Source organism: Emys orbicularis, chromosome 9 (genome assembly GCF_028017835.1).
Source record: "Emys orbicularis isolate rEmyOrb1 chromosome 9, rEmyOrb1.hap1, whole genome shotgun sequence".
Taxonomy (NCBI): Eukaryota; Metazoa; Chordata; order Testudines; family Emydidae; genus Emys; species Emys orbicularis.
In genome coordinates, this window is record NC_088691.1 from 24549982 (window position 1) to 24572649 (window position 22668).

At 51.5% G+C, this 22668-nt stretch overlaps 1 protein-coding gene across 1 annotated transcript in view; it reads left to right on the forward strand.

The window, feature by feature from the left end:
* The first annotated feature begins 256 nt into the window (after positions 1 to 256).
* STARD8 (StAR related lipid transfer domain containing 8) overlaps positions 257 to 22668 on the forward strand; it is a 29651-nt gene continuing 7239 nt past the window's right edge. Inside the window, exons 1-7 of the mRNA XM_065410467.1 lie at positions 257 to 328; positions 5060 to 5141; positions 11787 to 11850; positions 15508 to 16877; positions 19501 to 19674; positions 20412 to 20571; positions 21577 to 21775. Of these exons, the coding sequence (XP_065266539.1) occupies positions 11794 to 11850; positions 15508 to 16877; positions 19501 to 19674; positions 20412 to 20571; positions 21577 to 21775 (1960 nt within the window). The 5' untranslated portion in view covers positions 257 to 328; positions 5060 to 5141; positions 11787 to 11793. The remainder of the gene's footprint in view (positions 329 to 5059; positions 5142 to 11786; positions 11851 to 15507; positions 16878 to 19500; positions 19675 to 20411; positions 20572 to 21576; positions 21776 to 22668) is intronic.

Here is a 22668-nt window from a genome sequence, read left to right on the forward strand (position 1 = left end):
CTAGCCCATGCTTGTTGAATGAATGCTGCCAAGGGGGGATTTGTAGGTTTTACACATCCCATTTCATGTAAATATATTTACTTTGACTGGAGTGCATTTAAAAATGGGTTCAGGCCACGAAGGTTGGATGCAGATGTGGTTCTGAAGTTCAGAAGCTCGTGAGTGTTTGGACTGGCCCAGACTCTAGTGCACGTTGCCATACTTTGGAGATAATGAAGTTGAGATCCTCAAACTAGTTCATTTGCTTTTGTTTCAGAAGTCGAGGCCAAGAAAGCTTGTGACTGGCTGCGTGCAGCAGGATTTCCTCAGTATGCACAACTTTATGAAGGTAAGTGTCCCCTCTCTCGCATTCTCTGGGTTGGGGGAGCATTGGGGGGAGAGGTAGTACTCTCATTTCTCTAGGAGCATGCCTTTGAAAACAGCACTGCACCATGTGTAGAAAGGATGCAGGTCCCACCACCCACCAGTTTGGGGTTCTAGTCCTGAGCTGTTACCCACGCTTCCTTAGCCAGGAGGAGCTGAGAGAGCCTGTGAGACAGCACTTAACTCCCAGGAGGAGAGACAACCCCCAGCACCCTCGGGCCAGTGCTCGAAGCAGTGTTGATGAGCTCCAGGTATCGTCAGCCTTGGATGGATGGAAAGAGAGGGAAAATGAGAGAAAATCCAGAAGATCATCCTGTACCTCATCAGGATGGGTTCTGCAGCGTGAGGCTGAGTGTAGTTGGTTGCTCAAGTCCGGAGACGTGTCTGAACAGCAGCCTTCTTCCTATGTGATCAGGGATGGCTGCAGGCTGCTACCCGAGCAGTGGCTGCTATGCTTTTGTTGTCACTGTGGTAGTGAGTGTCTGATTTTGTGCTCTGATCAATGACAACAGTGTCCCTGCCAGCTGTGCTTAGGGTCTTGGCTAGCTGGAGCCTGGGATGGGGAGTAGACTGGATGGTATAGTATGCTCAGACCATGGGGCTAGTCATTCCAGGCCTCCCCTATTCTTTCCAGTTTGGATGACCCAGAAATACCTGACGTGTGTGTGTCTTAACTAGCTGCAGATGGCAACTGCAGGGGAAGTTCTCAGAGCACTGGAGCCAGCCTGAAATACTGGGGAAGAGGAAGAGATGGAGGGGGCAGTTTGCTAATTTCTGATTATATGGTACAACTTTAAGCCTTCCGACTTGATAGAGGCCTGGAGAACTAGTTGTCTTATCAGCCTTTCTGCATTCCTAAACCTCTGCCCTTCAGGCAGCACCACTAGAAAGTTCCCAGGATGCCTGACCAGGCCAGGGTGGAGACGGGTTTGCATAGATGACAGTGCTGGCAGGTATTTTAATAAGCTCTTGCTGGAGGTGGTGATGCATGTACAGCTGAACTGGCCATGGCACCGGAGTGGGAATGAACATTTCTTTCTCACTCTGCTTAACTGTCTTTGCTGGCAAATGCCATTCCCCCACTCAGTATGCAGGAGCCAGGTTTGTGCACTCCCTGAGTATAGCACCTCCGTGCTGGGAGCTGCATTTCTCTCTTGTGAGGTCCCAGAAGGAAGGATGTTTTAGGAGAGGTGGCTGGATGAATCCAGCTGACTTTCTCATCCGTTGTGTGTTTCTCAGGGCTTGTCTACACATACAGTGTGGCAGTGATGCAGCTGCACTGGTGCCGCTGTGCCGCTGTAGTGCTTAGGGAAGACGCTACCTATGCCAAAGGGAGAGCTGCTCCCGTCGGCGTAGTTAATCCACCTCCCTGAGAGGCAGTAACTACGTGGATGGGAGAAGCTCTCCTGTCACATAGCGCTGTCTACACCGGCAGTTGGGTCGGTAGGACTACGTCGCTCCGGGGTGAGGGTTTTACATATCCCTGAGCAACGTAGCTACACTGATATACGTTTGTAGTGTAGACCAGGGCTCACAAACCCCATCTGCAAATTAACCCTTGCAGAGTGTGTTTCTGGACCCAGCTTTGTTTACTTCAAACACATGGTGAAGGCCAGTGGTCCCCATGGAGGTTGAAAAATCATAGCTTTGGCTCAGCTTAGCCTGAGGAAGGAGGAGGCTAGAACAATAGCTGGAAGCCTGGCCTCCAGGCAATGTGCAAAGCCAGCTATTGTTCAGCTGGGACACTTCCACGTGCCCCCTCCCAGCAACATAAGCACACAAAGCAAGATATTCCCTCCTTGCTGATAGCTTTACAGGCTGCCTCTTTGTTTCTAGTTTCTATTTTAGGGGTGACCTCTATGTGCATCCAAGTGTAAAGACTGACCAGATTTCTGGAATCTAGGCCCAGATCTGATTGCCTGTGGGCTGATTACAGCTCATGCTCAGGGAGACAAGAATTGGGTTCTAGACACTGGAGTCTGTCAAGAAACAGTCCAAACTCAGTGCTGGTCTAACAAAGCCTTCTACATCCTTCTGCAGCTTCTCTCTGCTTTCTTCTCTCTCTACTTCTTCCTGCTCCCTGTGGACTCAGCATTCCCTTCATCCCTGTGTTGCAACCTGCACTGGACGGCTTCAGTTACAACCAGGCTTCTGCCCTCGTTAATAGAGTAAAAAGTATATATGTATGTCCCCAGCAGAGCTCCCTAGAAGAGGGAAAGGAGCAGAAAATTCCATGTGGTTTGCTAAGGACTTTGCTATGCAGATCTAATCTACCTGGAAGGCTTGTAGATACTACAGTAATGATGTGCATTATGGAAAACTCTATGATAGATGGATGCTAGTGATAGCTGTGTTTAAAGACATGACTATTCTAAGCATGTGCTAGCTTCACTCATTCCCCAGCCCCTGCCCGGATGCCAGCTAACGTCTCTGTCCTCCGAGACTTGACTCATGACTTTTGAGTCAGGTCTGGGGGAGGCTGAGTGAGGTCCCAGAGCAGCCGTGCTGCTGTGCACATTCCAGACCACTTGCTTGACACAGGCCTGGTGAGTTAGCAGACGGAGAGTGTCTGCCTGAGAGAGTTTGCAGCACCGCTAATGAAGTCTCCCTACCCTGGCCCTTCTCACTGCTCTCCTCTTTTCCTTCCTGTGGGTGCAGATGTGAATTTTTCTTTTGAGCCAAAGCTGTGGGCGCTTTGAATGCCGATGAAAGAGATTCAAAGCAGCCACTCTCAGCTGGGGGCCCGTCCATGCTCGCAGGCTGCAGAGGAAGCCCTGATATGTTGCATCACTGCCATGGCCACTGGATGTAAAACAACTGGCTTTTCTCCAGAAAACAGGGGCCTTATTGTTTGGGTTGGGTCTAGATTTGGAGCATTGGAAACATTGTGAGCAGTGGATTTTCAGAGAGTGCAACTCTGCCGTCTGATCCACTCATGCTTGGCTCCAAAAGCGGGTTGTTTGGTAGTGGGCTGAGAGGCTTAACAGATGATTTTTGGGATGCTGCCACACTCCAAAAAACGGCATGAGTCCAGATCCATGTCTCCCCCACTCCTGACAGCGGTGCTCCAGAGGCAGGTGCCTTTAGTAAGATTGTTCTTATTCTGCGTACTCGAGAGAGAGTGTGATCTAACAGTTAGAGGGAGTCAGGTGTTCGGACTTCTGTCTCCAGCTCCGCCACAGATATACTGTGGGACCCTGGGCAAGTCACTTAACAGGGATCATTATACCCCCCACTGGTCAAGCAATGAGAGATCCTCGCCTGGGAGAGGAGAGAGACGTGCATAGTGTTGTGGTTATCATCACTGTCTGAAACTAGTTCAGGAGCATCAATGATTCCTGCCCTGAGGTCGAATAACTCGCTGTCTTGCAGCTTCCTCCCTTGGGTAGCCACTGGGGAGGGGGTCAGTTACCTGTGCTCTTACACATACCATGTACCTGCTAATTTAAAGCTCCCAATGAAAACCTAAGCATTCAGGAACATGTGGGCCAAACAAATTGAGCACGATGTGGCTGTTTGAAGAGGGAAATAATAATTCTCCTCCCCCTTTCCTGGTGACCTCTTCTCCTCTCTGCTTTCCTCCTTCAGGTACTTTCAGGAAGCTGGCCAAGTGCCAAAGGGGAAGTCGGCCCCTGTGTGGGGAGAGGTTTACCCTCTGCAGTGCTAGCACTCTCCACTCCCATGGGTGTCACTGCAGCCTGCGGTCCGGATGTGGCAAGGTGTGGGAGAGAGGTGCTTACCCGTGCGGGCTGTGCGGGGCATTGAGTGCAGGCTGTGTGTGTGTGTTTGTGAATAGGCTGATCTGTCAATACAATCGGATGGGACAGTTTAAAAAAATGGAAAGTGTTTCCCCAGGAGGCGCGCTCGGCTCCAAGCAGCACATGCCAGGGTCATTTAACCATGGAGTATTTACCCTGCAGGGAGGAAACTGTCTGTCTGAGAACAAGCAGGTGAGCTAGGCAGCTGCTGAGTAACGGGGTTTACATTTCTTAGTGCGCTTTGGTTTATATCCCTGGTGCTGCCCTCCCATTTTCTGTGTGCTTTGTTTCTCCCCCTCCACCCATCTCCACTGTCTAACTCATCCTTTTCATCTCTGCATTTCTCCGGTGCCCATCACCATGGCAGCTAGGCACCACTGAGTCTCCCCTCTTCCACCTCGGGGTCTCTCCCCCTTTTTCCTTCTCTGGCTGCCTACAGGAGCTGCCAAATGTGAAGCCGCAAGTTGTCCCTTCAGTGGGGAATGTCTGGCCAGCCTCCTTCCTGCACTGTTGGAGTGCAACCCTTGAGCCCTGCCCCTCGGGAGCTTCCCCTTGACATTTTGGGGCTGTTCGTAGAGCAGTGATCTAGTGCTCACTACCTTCTGGGAAGGACAATGTTGCTTCTCCCTCCCGCTCTATCATCCCAGAAGTGTCCGGAGGTTGTCCCATGGTGAACATGCTCCACGTGGCATGCAGATGCACCGCCCGAGCGTTAATCGTATCTTTTACCTGTTGCTTACAGTCTTCATGGCTGGGGTTCAGAAGCTTCCCACCCTCCTTCCTTCTGTGGCTCTCCCATTTTCCTCCCTGCTCTTCCCTTCTCCAGGTCACACCACACCTCCTCTCCCTCCCCACCCCCATATGCCCACTTTGTCTCCTGGTAGAGCTGCTGACTCAACTTGTGACTGTAATTCTCCTCTTCCTCTTCTCCCCCTCAGACTCGCTGTTCCCTATTGACATCGCGTCCGTGAAGAAAGACCACAGCTTTCTGGACCAGGATTCCCTCAAATCCCTTTGCAGGTAAAGCTTCCCACAAACCAAACTAACCTCTGCAAAGAATGGAGGAACCGTGGGACCCTCTCTCTCTGCTGCCCTGTGCTGTGTTGTGCCAGCCCCAGGGCTAATCCTCTGAGAGCCTTCTGAGATCCCCCGGGAAAGGGGTAACATAGATTGGAGACAGCACAGGCTAGTGGGGCTCAGGGGACCTAGGTCTCTGACACTAACTTGTTGTAGTCATTCAGTCTCTTTCAGCCTCACTTTCTCCATTTGTACAACAGGGTGATGGGATGCTTTACTCATTCAGGTGTAACACGCTTTGAGCTCCTTGGATGGAAGGTGCTAGAGCCAAGTATTGTATTATTTACACACACCCCGAGCTCTTGAACAGTAGACACATCTTCCAAAAAATCCCCTTTCTAGATTTATCTTGTGTGTTTGTCTGTGTTTTAACTTTTTGCCTGAGCAATCCCAGTCCCTTGTGGCTGTGTTTCCAAGTGAAGCAGTTGCTACGTGCAGAAAGTCTGGCCATTGACTATCCATCCCAAAAGGATGTGGTTGGGGTGAGCATCTCAGAGTCGGGCCATGTCTCTCAGTTTTAGCTGGACTTTATGGGACTTGGGAATTGGCCGGGGAGTACGAGGAGCACTCACTCATAAGGACTTGTAGCCCCCTCTCTTTCCCATTCTGCCCAGATGTGCAGAGAGGAGCAGAAATTACCCCAAGTCCGTTGAGGTGAAAGATAAGGGTGGGCACAGAAGTTAACCAAAGATCTCAGACTTTTCTAGAAGATTCCACTTGGGTTGGGATGTGAAAATGGGCAAAGGTTCAAGGAGGGACTTGTTCTGTGTCTGAACCATCTGCCCATTCTCTACTCTTTTACCATTAGCTTCTACGTAGTTCTCCCTGTGCATATGGGATCCAGAAAGAAATGAAGCGCTTTCCATTGTTCCAATCTATGTTATACTGATGGTGCTTTGTCACTTCTCTAACAATTGAAGAGTATTTGAAAATCCTCTCTCCAGGCTTCACAGCGGGGATTTTGTTTCTTGTTGTTCTGCTTAGACTGAATTCACGACGGGGCTGCTTATGCCAGAAACGCCATCTGTGAGCAGAATTTCACTTGGGTGACTTGTGCCTGTCACATGTAAATAAAAGAAAACGCTCAATGAGTGATTTACTGAGCTTTTGAAAAATAAAAGGTGCGACATGAATATTAGACGGTCAGCTATCCCTTACAGTGGTTTGTGAGGAATTGGATCCTGTAGTGGTGTATGTTCTGTGGTGGTAGATGATTCTCTGCAGTTGATTCTTAGTTTAGCGTGTAATCTGCCGCACCTTGCATTTTACTGTGGGCTGTGAATTCCTTTCCCAGACTTGAAGAAGAGCTCTGTGTGGCTTGAAGCTTGTCTCTCTCACCAACAGAAATTGGTCCAATATGTCTCTCTTGGGTTCTATACTTGTAGATTAATTTTCTTTCATGGAATAAACAGTTGTCTGGTTGCTCTGAGTAAGGATTTCCTTTTGAAGAAGTGATTGTCTGGAAGTGTCAGTACAGTTCACGTGATTAACATAGTCATCCCAAATGCATGGGAGGAGAAACTACGGAGTCCTTTGCCCCAAAACACATTCTCTCTTTATACCAGCAGGGTTGAAAAGAGCACCACTAGATTCTGTACATATATTTTTTGGGAGAGGAGGTGGCCTGGTCCCTATGGTGGACACTATTAATACCACTGTCATGACCAAGGGGGGATACTTAATAGAGAGGGGCTGTCAGATCCCTGTGGTTTGTGACTATAAATGCCTAGTCCAGTCCGAGACTGTGAATGATCCAGGATATTTAGCTCCCATGTTTTGGGTTCCCATACTCCTCTCCACAGCTAAGTCCTTGCAGTGACCCTACAGCTGAGAGGTTGGGTAGATATTTACTATAGTAAGTGCCCTTCTCGCTCACAGGAGCAATGGAAACATCTCTGCTAGGGCTTTTACCATAATGAGGCTGCTGTAATGTTGTGATTCCTGGGGGTGGATCAGAGCTGCTTCTCCTTGCTGGGGCAGTGGAGGTTATATGAAGGTTTTGAAGTTCCTGGGTGATAGTCCATCCCTGTCAGAGCTTTTATGTTTCTTTGTTTCCACTTGTGGCTTAGCATTCAGGTGGCTTGAGTTGTTTCTGGAGTTGTTTCGCTCCAGTAACCTGGAACAGGTCATTTCTGCCTGCTCAGGTGATCGCTTTACATAGTGGAGCCTGCATCATTGCCAACCCCTTTGGGGAGAGAGCGTGCGGTGGGTAGCATGAGTAGACCGTGGCTTTTGGACAGGCATGCCTGGAGCCAGCTTTCCAAAGCCATCCAGTAGTCTCTGGGGTACGCAAGGTGGCCACATGCAGCATTTAGCTGATTAGAAGGTCAGAAAAGGAAATTAAATGGCTCTTCCAAGAAAATGAAATCCCGTACACACATGTTCTCCCTCCTGCTCTCCCTCTCTTTCAACTTCCTTCTGCCAAAAGTTCATGAATTTAATCCCTTTGCTTTTGAACTTTCTTCTCCAGCCAGCAAGGGACAAAGTGAAAGGCTGTTTGACTTATTTCCAGATGGGTGGCAGGCCAGGCGCGCGTCTGGCATTGCAGCTGTCTGTGCTGGATCAAACCACTTCTTGTGCTTCCAAGTGCCCACTCGATCCCTTTGCCCCTGCCCTGGAAGGGCAGTTGTAGAAAATCTTCCTCCTCACCCCTAGAATCATTATATTCTTATGAACACAGGCTCTGTTTCAGTCCCTCAGCATCCTGTATCTCAGATTTTCTGCCCAGTTTATGAAAACCTCTGTGAATGTTCACTCCAGTCTTAACCAGCTCTTGGAACTGTCAGCTGAATACGAGTTTGAGCCCTAGGGGAAACCACAAACTTTTGACTGGCTTTATCTTCCTGGCAGAAATGGTGGGGTTTTTTACAGCAGGGTAACTAATGACTGTTCGCTACCCCCTTGTCAAATCCTAGTTGAGACAAGGCTCTGTAGTTTTTACCATGAGATAGCTAGACGAGATCAGCGCTATACCACCCGCCCGTGATTGCTAACTGGTGGTAAAAACAACAGAGCCTTGTTTCCCCCAGGATTTTACAGTGAGATCGCTAATAGCTGATGTGGGTGAGTTACCTTGCTGTAAAAACATACCTCTCTTGGCTCTGAGGACATAGCCCTTGTGTCCTGGAACCTTTGTGTAGTGTGCACATTAGCATTGACAAAGGTGCTAATTAACTCATGTTAATTGGCAATCTGTTAACTCGAGTTAAAGCAGGACCACAAACTCTAGTCCAGATACCCCTGGAGTGCAATGTCCAGTGGTCTCAGCTCAGCAATGGGAACCAGGGACTCCTGAGTTCTAATCCCAGCTCTGATTCCCTCTGTGAATTTGGCAGAGCCACTTCATGTTTCTTTGCTGAATAGCCTGCGTTTCTTTCAGTGTCAGATGTTTGAAGGTGCCCCTCCATTGTGCCTGCAGAACTTGCATGTGTAACCCCCTTCAAATCCCTCCGATTATGTTACATATGTCCCCCCATTTCCATGTGCAAACCTGCACTCATGCGTGTAAATTGGCTTGTTCATAACTTTTGTGGGACCAGTTCAGGAAGCCCCTTTGAAACTATATCCCTTTAATGCCCATCAGTACTGGGTGGCTAACCACCTCCCCAAGGGAACGCTGGGAATCTCCCCCGCATTGTGCTTTATAGACACCTGCCTTCTTCTCAGGGTGCTTGAAAATGCAGAGGGAATGGGTGTCCTCAATAGAGGCTGGCAGAGATTTAATTAAATTAAGGCCAAGGATTTGCCATCCCACCTGGTGGCTTTTCTCTCTACCTCCCTGCTTGTACACTGCCCATTATATTATTAGCTTCCTGGGGAAACTGTTATTAAATTGCCCGGAATCTAAACAATGGGAAAAGGGAGTGAGGCTTAATCCGCTGTCAGCTAAGTGTCAAAGCAGTTTAGTCGACTGCTCTGAACAAGTTAATAACAGGCAAGCAGGTCATGTGTCTCATGCTCAGAGCAGAGACTGAGCCCAAACCAGCCAGCTTCTTCCCTCCCCCTCCTCAGAGCATTTCTTAAACGCCCTGTGAGGGGACGCGGTTCGTTCCTGTTTCCTTTCACCTCCTGCTGCCACTTCCTTCCCCTTGCTTTTTAAAACAAAGATTATTTTTCTGAGAATTCTTTGCTGGTGAAAGGCGTTGGGTTTGCAGCCCTGGAGGCTGGAGTCCTCTGTTTATCATCTGAGCAGGTACGCCGGGGCAGTGACGAGCCAGCTCCCCCCACTGCTGTGAAGGAACCAGCTCCAGCAAAGAGACCCAGCCTTCATGGCCTCACTGCTAAGGCACCTACAAGAGGCCAGCCGTGATGGGTTCTTCTCCTTACTCTCTCATTCTCGTTCACACTAGCAACTTGTTTCCGTGCATGGAGAGAGGCTGTCTGGATTTCTATATCGCTTTTCAATGAGTTGCCCTTTGTTGTATTTAAGTCTGTTTCCTGCAGTCATATAGCATGAGCTGACAAACCGCAGTGTATACTCCAGTCTCTCACTACGATTAGCTCCCACGCTCACAGACGCAGACATAAGTCACTTCTGGACCTGGAGATTAGCAGTTCTTGCAGACCAAACGCTGAGTTTAGCCTTTCCACTCTAGTGTGAGCAGATAGGCTCCCAGCCATTAAATGATGCTGGCAGATTTGTAGCTCTTCTAAAGTTTATAGGAATGTGCCCAGCAACCTTGGAAATAGTGGAAACTACCTGGGTGCCCTAGAGGGAATCCCATCATGAGGTCACTACGGGGGCGGAGCAAACAGATCGAGCAGTAACTGGAATGAATCATGCTGTACCCACTCAGAATGCAGTGCTGAAGGGATGGTGAAGTCACATTGCTGGACAGAGCCCAATGCGATGTGGCCAAGAGCAGTTCAGCTTCCGCTGTGCAATTCTGCCAAAACACCACCGTGCTGACATTCTGCAGGCTCTCCTTTGTAGTCCAAGGCTGGAGTGGGGAAACTGCCAATTCACTCGAGTCCTGGCCTGCAGCATCGCACATATTATTTAGTCTTGTGTTCTGAAGCCCTCTCAATTCATCTCATTCCTGACCTGTGGCTTCCAAGCTGGACCCTGCCCACCTCTGCTGATGCACCCTTCATCCTAATCTGCAGCATTTGCTGCTATTCCAGTTATTCCCTTGCATTTCAATTCCAACCTGCAGCCTTCACTTCTGCACAGCCAAGGCACTTCCCTGTTAGTCTGCAGCATCCTGTGCCGTACCTGACCCGCTCCCAAAAGCACAACCAGTGCACCCTAATCCTGCTCGACAGTATCCCTGTTACTCCAGTCCTGGATTCCTCTGGAGCAGAAGAGAAAAGATTGCCTGCCGGCTAAACACATGTTCAAGTGTGGATTGAAGATTTGAGGCCTCTGGAGATGAAAATGGCCTGGGTGCTAAACCCAGAGAGCCACTGACTCACCCACACACACCCCCGCGCAATGACCTAGAGGTATTTATAGGGTTCCTATTTCTAAATCCTCTCCTTTGTCATCTGAAAATCAGTATGATGTCAGGGCTTGGTGGCGCTGTTGGAGAGGGGCTCTTCTGACTGTTACAGGATGGATTTGTTTTATCTTGTGGGGAAAGGGCTGTATTTGTGTTTTGTATTTTGTATTTAAGATGTGTAACCCCTTCAGTGCCACAGTGAAGTATTGGATATTTCCATTAAATGCATTTCTCCCCCTCCTCACCCCCTCCTGCATGACTGGAGGTGCCTGGGCTAGCCTGACATTCTATGGAGGCCCAGTCACATTGTAGCAGCAGTGAATGGGGTTAACTTGTAGCCATGGGAAGGGTAAGAAACAAACTTCGGGAAGGGTAGGAAGTGGCTTCTGGTACCAAGTCAAATATGGGACGTAAAAAGCAATCCAAATCCACGCGAGAGTCAGCCACGGGAAGGGGTGCAATGTACAGTGGGTGGCAGTGGTGGATGTGTGCAGCTGTGGGTGCTGAATCTGATGCCGGCCACAGGGCTAGTAAGCTGAAGTGTAACCAGAGGAGCTGCAGGTACTTGCAATTTGGCCAGAGTATCCAGGGACTTGTATTGAAAGGGAGTGGGGCATCTCTCTGACTTGAATACTTGTGAAATGGTTCTGGCCATTGCACTCAGGCCACGGGCATGTTGGAGCAGTCTGAATTCTTAAGGGGAGATGCCGAGGCACACGTGGTTCTGCTTTCACTCTTGGGAAAAGGGAAACACAAGGAGTCCAAAGAAGCTTCTTCCCATTCAGCAGGATCCTCCTTCCTGCGCCAGCCGGGCAGTGCTTGATTTGTAATGAAAGAGGTGCTGGGGCTCAAGCAGTTTTTTTACATTCATAACTGATGCAGCAAGGCCAGAGGGGCCGGGGCTGTGAACTGCCGAGCCTGGAGGTGCCGGGGCTAAGCCCTGGCACAAATTAAGCACTGCAGCCGGGGAATGTGCACTCGGCTGGAAATGAACTTGGGCCTGTCCCAAGCTCCACACATACGCTTGCTCCCCAGCTGTTTGGTGACAGGTGACAATGCCGCAACACGGGCCCTTGAGAAAAAAACAAAGTGCCGCAGCAAAAGCCGAAAGCCAAACCAGACAAAAGCGTCTCTTGTTTGTTTGCAGGAGGCTGATGACACTGAACGCATGTGCCTCTATGAAGCTGGAAGTCCACTTTCAGCGTAAACAGGTGAGTGGTGAGGTTTCAAGGGTATAAACAAGGCCACGGTGCATTGTGGGGGAAACACATGCGCACGGATGGGACAATGAGCCTGTGTTTAAAAACGAATAATTCCAACACTGCTCTTTCATGTAGAAAAGTATCGTTCCTGGATCAGATGCCTTCCCCTGCTCTGTCCTGGGTCATGGGTCTTTCTGCTTGGCTCCGAATAAAGAAGGAGCACAGCTATCTAGAATCCCTGCTTGCATGCTGCAGGGTTGAGGTGGAAGGCTTGTGTCAGTGTGTGCTCCGTGGTTTGTCATACTGTGCTGAGCCGCCTCATTTCAGCTGCAAAATTACACCGAAAAAATCTGTTACAGATTCTTTCTGAATGATCTATTTCTACATAAGCAATTGCTGTAGTTTCCATGAGGATGTTCTGTGATTGTGAAGGGGGGGTGGAGTCCAGGGAATGCAGAGGGGGTGTCGACAAGAAGACAATCTCTCCAATAAGTTCAGGTGCACCCTTGGAGGGTGTTTGAGAACCCTGCTCTAGCAGATCTCCAGGGACATGTGGCTCTGGCTGGCTTTTTAAACTGTGCTATCTGGAGTCCTGCCAGCATTGCTTTTGCTTCCCATATATTAATATCTATTTTTGTCATCCCGCTCCTGATACCAGATGGAGGATTTCACAGGGGAAGAACCCTGATTTTTTTCTGTTCCCTCCCCCCTCCTTTGTTTGTTGGTTTGTTCTGCTGAATGCCTGTACTTGTCCATGGCCAGTTTTGTCATGTTTCAGTGTAACCATTATGAGATCCATATTGTAACCGTTCAGACCATTGGAGAAGCTGCTGCAGCAAACCCGTTGCATGAGCTCATCCAGATTCAAATTTAGGCCCCTGATTTGAGGTGAGCTCCCATCACCAGGAGACTTACTGCAGATATCTCATATGGTAACCATTAGAAGGGTCTGGTTGCAGCTGCTTCCAGGCCAGCCATAATGCAGTGCCATGCAGTTAAACATGAACTAGAAGGGGATTTCCTTGAGCAAATGTCTGGCAGAATGGATCAGTGAGGAAACATAACCCCAGAGGGGAGTTTTCCCTCGGGGAGGATAAAACTTACCCATGTGTCTCAGACAATAAAATGCTTCTCTTAAAACGTCGTTTATTGTGGTTTCATATTTTCCATTCCCACCTGCACTCTGTGGCAGCTGCAGGCTCCGCACCTTAGTGCCAAAGGTCCTCACCTGTCCTGCAGGAAGGGGTCATGGTTTTGGAACATTGTTCCAGTGTCCGGATCTCTGGTTCTGCAGAACACAAACAAGAGAAAGAAAATGAAGGTGGAAAGGGGGCCAGGGCCGAGTGGATAGCTTCAAGCTGTTTGCGCTAGCTTCACTGAGTGCAGAGGCAGTGAGGTAGCGGCATTAAAAATAGAAATGCCATAGATAGAGGGAGATTGGGGATAAATCTAATGGGAATTAGTAAAAATGTTGCGTGACTGACCAGATCAAGAAATCAGTATGTGGGCTGGGAGAAATGTCACAGCTGTCTCCAAAATTCTAATCCCAGTACAGGTTTTGGTAGCTAATTGCCCTTGCATTCCCTCTTCAGAAGGCATTGCTACTGTTAACTCCGAACATACCCCACCTCACCACTAAAGCATCGTGGTTGCTGGGGAGCTATTGTTACCACTCAACTAGAACTGTTCACAGTTTTGATAAATATTTTTGTAAATCTTGACTTTTGATAGGAAACAGTTAAAATATTTTGGCCCATTTTCCCCCTATTTTTGGACCAGGTCTTACAATAAATTGCTTTAATTTTCCTACTGTAGCGTACGTTATGTGCTTGTCCGCTACAGTGTGGGGATATATGCACATGACGTTTTGAGTGCTTTCTGGTGGTGGTTCTAATGATAGTGCTCCGTACTACAGGAAATGCTTCTTGGACCAGTGGATCTCAAACTTATTTGATCGCGCCTCCCTTCTTTGTGTCTGTAGTAGTTTGTGACCCCTCTCCCTGCTGCTCCTGCCACACAAGTACATATATGGCTGCCCAGCTCCGAAGGCAGTACCGCTGACAATAGCAGCGCAGAAGTAAGGGTGGCATGGCATGGCATTGCCATCGTTACTTCTCCACTGCTGCTGGCGGCGGCGCTATCTTCAGAACTGGCTGCCCAGTCCGTAGCCGCCCAGCTCTGAAGGCAGAGTGACTTCTCATGCCCCCCCCCAGAGTACATTCTGCCTCCTCCAGGGGGTGTGCACCCCAGTTAGAGAACCTCTGTGTTGGACAACACTACCTAGAATCCATAACAGGAAGTTGAATATCCTGGTTTTAGATAGGGAACAATAAAGTCTTCTGGTCCTGTTAGCAGGAAACTTCGTGGCCTCTGAATTTCCCACAATAAATGATAAATAATGGATCTCGTGCGTGTGATGTACTACAGTTGGTATTAAAGGAATGGAAGCTGCTATTTATGTGCGCATCTTGCTCCAAATTCCCCTTTGTTTGTATTTAGGGAGGTGCTACTGTATTGAAAACCAGCCCTCCATCCAGCCCCTACCTTTAGCCTCATAGTAGTGGGATGTTTCTGATAAAAGGATCAGCAGTGAAATGGTTGACAATGATTAATATTTAAGCTGCCATCATTGGGTCTCAGAGTTAACACCCTATTTAGATGAGTGTGGGGAAGTTCACAATTTTGCTGGGTTCCCCCACCCCCCCCCCCTCGGTCTATAGCAAAGGGCCCTTTAATTCAGCTACAGTAAGTCAGCCCAGCTGCATCCATTCACATCAGGATTTTTTTTTTTTTTTTATAATTTGCAGGTCTAACAGAGGTTTAAATGTTTGAAGTGAAAGCTTAGATTCTGTAACAACTCCTGGGGACACCAGAAGACAAGCTTCACCTGATCTCTGATTCGTATGTTGGCTCGGCAAGGCCATGAGCCATTCTGTCCCAGCACCTGACCTGAGACCCCAGAAACCCTTTTCATACCAGCAAGTGTATCTAGAAAGCAATAGCTTCCGTCTGTCCCCTCCCGCTTTGATCCAGTTACAGTGGAGCAGTCTGTTCTTTGTAGGACTCCTTCCATTGTGTGGCAAGGAACCCTCTGTTCTAAGTGTAAAGGCTCTGGGATTGGCTGCGTGGCAGTGACAGTGCTTTCTAATGGACAACAGTACAGTGTGCTTCTGTGAGCTGCTTCTCCAGTGCGCCACTGTCCTGGCAGGAGAGAGACAGGCAGAGCGTCAGGACACTATTACAAATTCTGGAGTCTGTTTGCATGGGATGGTGTTTTCCCCCTGCTTCGTAACCCTGTGAACTGGTTGGATCCACCATATGAAACATTTAGAACTAGCATGGACAGAGCCCTCAGGAACATACTGTAGAGAACAACCCTGCGCTAGCCCCCAGAGAATGGACAGACTGAGACTTAATGGATCTTTTATCTCTCTCCTATGCAATTGCTTTTCATAGAAGGTGGGGTGTGCTTGTTGGGTCTCTTAAAGTGTATTGTACGTAGCACATGACCCCATCAAGAGAAGATGTGGTTATGCAACTGTAAATTCTCCTACCCTAGCTGTGGTTGGTGGGTGTGAGTAGCCATGCAAAACTCAGGGAGAGGGTGGTCAGACTGGATGACCCAGCTGATTGTGTCTTACTCTGTGATCCCTATTCTTGGTTTAGAATGAAGACTCAGAGGAAGAAGATCTTTGTGCCATCAGCGACCGATGGGCCTTCCAGAGGGACAGCAAAAGGTGGTCCAGAATTGGCTCTGTCGACTTTCTCTCCCACAGTCCAGAGGTGCTGAACTCCACCATGCGGCAGACATCCAGCCGTGAGAGCATCCTTACAGACCCTAGTGCCAATCTGGAAGCCACTTCGCTCCACAGCAATACCAGCACAGGCAGCACTGGCGGCACAGTTGGCATTGTGGTCATCCCGCCTGACGTGTCACCGAGCCAGGACTCTCCAAACATCACCAAATCCAGCCAGAGCTTGAGTGACCACTCCGTGACAAACCAATCCCCAAACCAGAGTGGGAGTTCTAAGGACAAGTCCAAGAAGCGGAGGTCCCGCAGCTTCCTAAAAAGGATCGAGTCTTTCCGAAGGAAGGACAAAGAGAAATCTGACTCCAAAGCAAAGGATGCCGCTAGTGGCGGGACAGTGACCAAACCAGGGTGGGACTCTGCGAAGAGTAATGGGGACCTTACTGCTGCCACGACCACCTCCCCCAAAAGAGGAATGTCCTCCTCTTTCCATGGCAACAAACACTTTCTCTCAGTGGGATATAGGACTAATCGCATGTCAAACTCGGGCGAGAGGAAGCCGGGCTCTGAACTGAGACGCGGTGCGGTCTATCTGGAGGACTATGAAACGGGCCTGAAAAATAGCCCCAGCTGGGCTGCTGGAGAACTGCACCAGCGGCACGTGTACAAGGGCGACTGCCTGATCCACCTCCCTGGGGACCACAAGCCGGGGACTTTCCCCAAATCTCTCTCCATCGAAAGCTTGTGTCCTCTCGATGGCAGCCCTTTGGCCCACTGGAAAGCTGGGAACAAAGCGGTGGGACTTTTGGGGTGTGGAGTGGGTGGCAGCAGCAGCAGCATGGACGACTCCTCGCCACGGGGCTTTGCGTGCCGGCAGAGGCGGGGCTCCTGCAGCTCTGTGGGCAGCCGGGCGAGCGTGTACGACAACGTGCCCGAGTTTGGCAGCAGCGAAGATTTCTTCAGCATGGATGGGGAGGTGAGCTACAAAAACCTCGATGACATCTTGCAGGACGTCTGGGGGCTGCAGCGGAAGGTGGAGCTCTGGTCTAAGGCACTCAGCCCCGACCTGGATGAGGAGGGAGAGGGGGAAGGGGAGGAGGAGACGGACTCAGGAGGGGAGCCCACCTTCCCCTCCAACCTGAACTTCGAAGAGCAGTCCATGTCCGACGTGGGCACCTCTGCCAGCGACTTCGACAGCACGGGCAACTCCTTGAATGAGGCGGAGGAGATCGAGATGAGAGAGCGCAGGGATTCAGGTGTGGGAGCGTCCCTCACCAGACCTTGCAGGTAAGTGGGTTGGACACGTCGCTGAGCTAAGGTCTAGGCACGACTCCCCTCAGGCACCCCTGTCCCTGGCAGCTCAGCGTCCCTTTAATAGCAGGTGCGTGGCAGGTGGAGAGCTTAGTCTTGGGGCTGACTTTCCACAGGCACAACCAGCTGGCCCCTAGTGCGCCACCAGGCTTTTCCTTTGGAAGGGTGCTTGCAGGCCTCTGCTGGCGGTTTGCATTCCAGTCTCCCCCCGTCCAAAGCCTCAGTGTTGCTTGTATGTAGATCAATCATGAGAGGCCACTAGAGAACAGTGTGAGTGGCTCTACTTCTTCTGGGACACCCTTTGGCCCTAGATCTAACATCATCTCCTGGATAAACCCTGGCATTTGCTTATTGCACAGCTCCGCTGGGCAGGGCCATCCCTACCCATACGCAAACTACACAGCTGCATAGGGCACCAGGAAATTTGGGGCACCAAACTGCCCCAAATTTCCTGGTGCTCTACGCAGCTGCATGCTGCATCCAGCTACAGCGGCCAGCCCGATCCCCCGGACGGCTGAGCTGGCCCCTCTTGGGCTGCGCACAGCGGGGCCCAGGAAAGCTGCCTCTTCCCCTTCCCCTCAGCCCCTGCCCCAGCCCTGCCCACACTCCGCCGCTTCTCCCCCAAACCCTGTCCCCTGAGCTATGCGTCCTGGGGGACTGCAGCAGGGGTCGGGCCCGCCCTGCACTCACTGGGCGGCGGGAAGTGGAGCGACCCGGCCCCAGTCCGTTCCAGTCCGCCAGCTCACAGCCGCGCCGCCTGTGAGTGCTGGGGGACAGTTCTCCTCTCCCCCCAAGCCTGGAAGCCGGGGAAGCAGAGTGAAACAGGCTGGGGTCGGGGCGGGCGGGCCTAACCCCTGCTGCCTTCCTGCACTGGCTGCTCCTGCTTCCCAAAGGCCTGGGACGCATCCCCCCTCGGAGGCCTGGGGCCAGGCTCCCCCCCCTGCTGGGGGGCTGCATAGGGCACCACAATCTCTGGGGATGGCCCTGCCGCTGGGCCACTAGCACTCGGGAGAGGAGGGAATGTCACTGTGATATTGGTCCCTGAGGCAGGCAGGCTGGCGTTGGTGTAGGTGACAGACACGGTGACTGTGCCATCTGCGTATGCTATTGTTTTCACTGGGACTGAGCCAGCCTGGAACGAATGAAGACCCTGTTCAGAATCAGTTGCTCCAGGACCCCCTGCACTGTGTGAGACTTAGTTTGGGTGCCTAAGGGCAGCCGGTGAACACAGCTTGAGTCTCTGGTGCCCTCCAGTGGCCTGAAGCAAGCACCAAGAGCATTCAGAAGGACCAGGATGCTCATCTACCCTTTGCTGCTGCCAGTTTGAAGGGAACCTTAATATGGGCATATTTCAGTTGTGTCACACAGACCCAGTTCCACACACACCCCGGAAGTGCTTTGCCACTTTGACTTAAAATTATTAGTTATGAAACCAGGCAGTTACTGTCCATGGATTTGCTGTTAAACATGCTCGAGTGGGGTAGTTTGTCTGGTATGAAGATCCCTCTGAAAAGCTCTGGCATCTGCTCAGCTTCCCGGTTGCCCTAAGTTAACTGCCGCCTACATGTTTAGACAGTGGCGGGTAACTCCTCTGCTGGTAGGTGGTTGATGTGTGGGGATTTAGATCCATTCAAGTCAGCAGGGAAAGTCACACCCCCTCCACTTGGAGATTTACCCCAGTGCATTGGTGGATGTCCAGGGGCCTTTCAGAACAACATGGACTTGGGAAAGTTCAGCAGGGTCAGAGCTCATCATCAAGCTCCCTACACCGAGTCAGTCAGGGGGTTCGATTGCCTTCGTTCTGCCGAAAGAAAGCATTGGCTCAGGGTGTTTGTGTCACTCTGATTTCACAGTGCTCTGGGATGACACAGGATCAAATTGTGATGTTGCTTCCCACTGTCACAACACAGCATCCCACCCAAAGCACATGTGGGGTTCTGTGAAAGACCTGCAGGCTTGCGTCTCTCTCCCAAACACTGATACCCTGGGACTGGCTGTGATGTAAATACCTGGCGGGATGGCTAGATAGGAGTCTAGGCCCTTCCATGAGGCCATTACAGACTTGTGGAAATCAGGATCTCTTGTGACTGATGAGCTGGGTGGTGGCCCTAGAGCGTGGTGACTTTGCTGGGGTAGGTTGGGTAGATAGCGGGGTTCTTTTTTACTGCCAGTGTTGTGTACTTCACCGGGCGGAAGGTGTAGCTCTGGGAAGCAAAAGAAAATGCCACTGCCCTCCACCCAGTGCCCCCGTTGCTCCCCAGGACAGCAGGTCTGTAAATCCCCAGGCTTAGTAGACCAATAACCACAGCACTGGGGTTCTCAATGGAAATGCCCCAGCTGTGTTCGAATTGCACGGGAGGGCTGCTTTGAACACTGTAATGGGCCCATCCCTCCCACGGCCTGAGGTAGTTCATATTCTAGTCCCTGCTGGAGGAGGTGGCAGGAGAGTGCTACCCCTGCTGGCTCAGTGCCTCTGCTGGACCCCTGCTCAGCTCCCAGGAGCACTGGGCAGTGCGGGAAGCAGGCGTCCTCCTCCCCTGGCGAAGCGACACGGCTGCCAGTGTGACCTTTTGCTCCCTCGCCCTGCTGTCCCCTGTAGGAAGCTACGCTGGCACAGTTTCCAGAACTCCCATCGTCCCAGCTTGAACTCTGCCTCCTTGGAGATCAACCGCCAGTCCTCCGCTCAGCTCAACCTGCTGCAGAAGTGCTCTCTGCTTCGCCTCACCGCCATCATGGAGAAGCACTCTGTGCCTCACAAGCAGACCTGGGCCTGGTGAGCGTGGGAGAAGTGGGGGCAGGGAAGGGAAGCTGCAGGGCATGATTGAGTAGGGCCAAGCATGAGCTCCCTGAAACCAGAGCTTCAGATCCCAGCAGGGTTGACTCAACCTTTCATCCTCCTGTGGCAGATAGTGAGGGGTGTGTGTGTGTGTGTGTGTGTCGGGGGATGGCGCGGGAAGCCATCTTTGCTCTGCATGCACATGAAACATTGCCTTGGGCTCCCTGTAGGAGTTTGCTGTAGGCAGTTCCCCTGGCTGCTGCCCTCCACCCCAGAAGTGACTGCATTTCAGCGGTGCTGAATGGATTGTTTGTGAAGCACTTTGGGATGGAAGGTGCTGTAGAAACACAAGAGACTATTGGGGGGGGGGGGTTCTTTTGTACCCGAGAGTATCAATACAAGGTAGAGTTGTTTGTATGTGAGCACGTGGGTGTGCATGTATGCATATGGGGGGGGGGTGCGCACACCATGTGTACATGTATGCATATGTTGCATGTGTGCATCCATGCATATGGTATGTAAGCATGTGAGTGCATGCACATGGGGGTGTGTGGGTGTGCACATGGCATGTGTGCAGGGGGGCGTGCATGCATGCATATGAGGTGTACATGCGTGCATTTGTGTGTGCGCATATGTGTCCCCACCTCACCTCCTGCTTGCTGCTATGAGCTTCTGCCCAGGGCAAATGGTGGCTGTTCTGACTGGCCTGTCTGCCCCCTGTCCCCATCTCACAGGACTGTCCCCAAGTTCATGAAGAGGAGCAAAGCCCCCGACTACAGGGACAAAATGGTCTTTGGGGTCCCGCCAATCATTAACGTGCAGAGGACAGGGCAGCCTCTGCCGCAGAGCATCCAGCAGGCCATGCGCCACATCCGCAGCCAGTGCCTGGACCAGGTGAGGACCAGCCCTCTGCAGTACAACCCTGAACTCCCATTCACTTGCCCACAGCTCAACCGCCCCTCATTTAACCTTGTGTCAGCCGGAGCCCTGCAGTAGATGCAGCCATGGTGATCAGGGTGCTCACTCTCCGGGGATCTCTGTCTCTCTGTCAGGGTGCATGACCGATGGAGGCAACCCCTCGCTTTGGCCCCACTGACTTTTAACTCCATAGGGTGCTGCTCCTTAACCCCTATGCATTCAGATTGCCTTGAGGGGGAGATACAGAGTTGCTTGCCATAGGAGCGTACTGCAGCGTTAGGACTATGTACAGCTTCATTGCCTTTGCCCACAGCCCCGCCCTGGGCTCCAGTGTAGCTCCCCAGCCCTGCAGCCCTCTCAATGGGGCAGGAAGAAGGCACTTTATTTAAGGAGCCACTGTCAGCCCCTGCTGGTACCCCTGCCTGGTCTACCAGAACAGCCTACCAGGGGTATGGACCTGTCGCTGAGGGGAAGCTTGAAGGTGGGTTGGCTGGTCGAAAAGCCAGCAAGGTGGCAATGAGCTTTGGGGCACTGCAGTAAACTGAGGCTTGTTCCTGTATTCACCCCAGTCTCTGCCTGCCAAACCAGACGCCTCACCTGGGTGCCCTGGCCCAGCCCGCACACAGCAGCGAGCATCTCAGGAAGGGCAACAATGGTCTTGCTGTCGCGTGGGGAGCGGAGCCCACAACCTTTCACTTAGTCAGTGACTTGAGACCCTTCCTCTCAGGCACTGTTGCCTCCTCGACCTTCCCTTGCCCAGGGTCCCCTTCCCGGGATGGGGGAACCCAGACGTGTTGGGAAGGTGTCTCCTGATGGGCACCACAGAGACTCCCTGGCCAGCTGGTTGTCCTGGCTTCTCACTGGGTAGCAGAGGCTGAGCTGAGGGCTGTCAGCACCTGCCTGAGACAGAGCTGGTTACTCTGCCTGGAGCTCAGGGCTGCCTTGGCCGACTGTGCTGGACTCTGCGCTTCTCCTGGACAGATTGGCATTTTCCGGAAGTCGGGGGTGAAGTCTCGGATCCAGGTGCTGAGACACATGAACGAAGCCTCCCCCGACAACGTGAACTATGAAGGGCAGTCGGCCTACGACGTGGCTGACCTGCTGAAGCAGTATTTCCGCGACCTGCCAGAGCCCATCTTTACCAGCAAGCTCACTGACACCTTCCTGCAGATCTATCAGTGTAAGTGCAACCAGCGGGCTCCCTGGGAGAGGTCTCCCAGCGGGGCAGAGCTAGGCAGGTCCTCAGGGCTGGGAGTGGGTCCAGGCTGAGTAGGGAGTTGGATCAAAGCAGCAGGAGGTGGTGCAGTGGCCGCTGGGCTGGGCTGCCTGGCTTGGGAGGAAAATCAAGGACTTAGGAGCACCCATGGGAGTTGGGAAGAGGAGTCTGCCGCAGAGATGGGGAAGCGGAGAGGAGAGAGGGTGTCTATGGGATAGGGGGGCTGATTTGTTGGATTCGCCTTATTCCACCTCTGCTTCCTGAGGGGACTTCCCACTGCTATAGCCTGACCCCATTGCTAATGTTCTGCCAGCAGTGGTGGAATAAAACTGACTGGTCCAACATAGGCTTCTAACCAGGGAGCAGCGCCGGAGCAGTGAGCGGTGCTTCAGATAGAGTGACCAGACAGGAAATGTGAAAAATCGGGACGGGTGGGGGGTAATAGGAGCCTATATAGGAAAAAGCCCCAAACATCAGGACTGTCCCTATAAAATCGGGACATCTGGTCACCCTAGCTTCAGAGCATGGGGCCTAGATGAGAGGTTTGGCTGGGCCCTTTCCTCAGTCCCCACTACTTGGCACCATTGAGGTGGTTGTTGGCATGCAGTTGCACAGCTCTTAGTTGTGACCCAGTGCTGCCCCCAGAGGAATACGTGGGCTGTGGAATTAGAGACTCAGTCCCAGGCCCTGTGAACATGCTGCTAGGGGAGAAATGTTACCAGGGGAGATTTTTGCTGTGAAATGGCCTATGAACAAATATTGCTGTGACCAGCTCCACACAATGAGAGGCCGGCAGTAAGGTGGCTTGGGGCCCTTTGACTGGACAGCAGCTTCAGTATGAGGCGAGCAAGTACCCT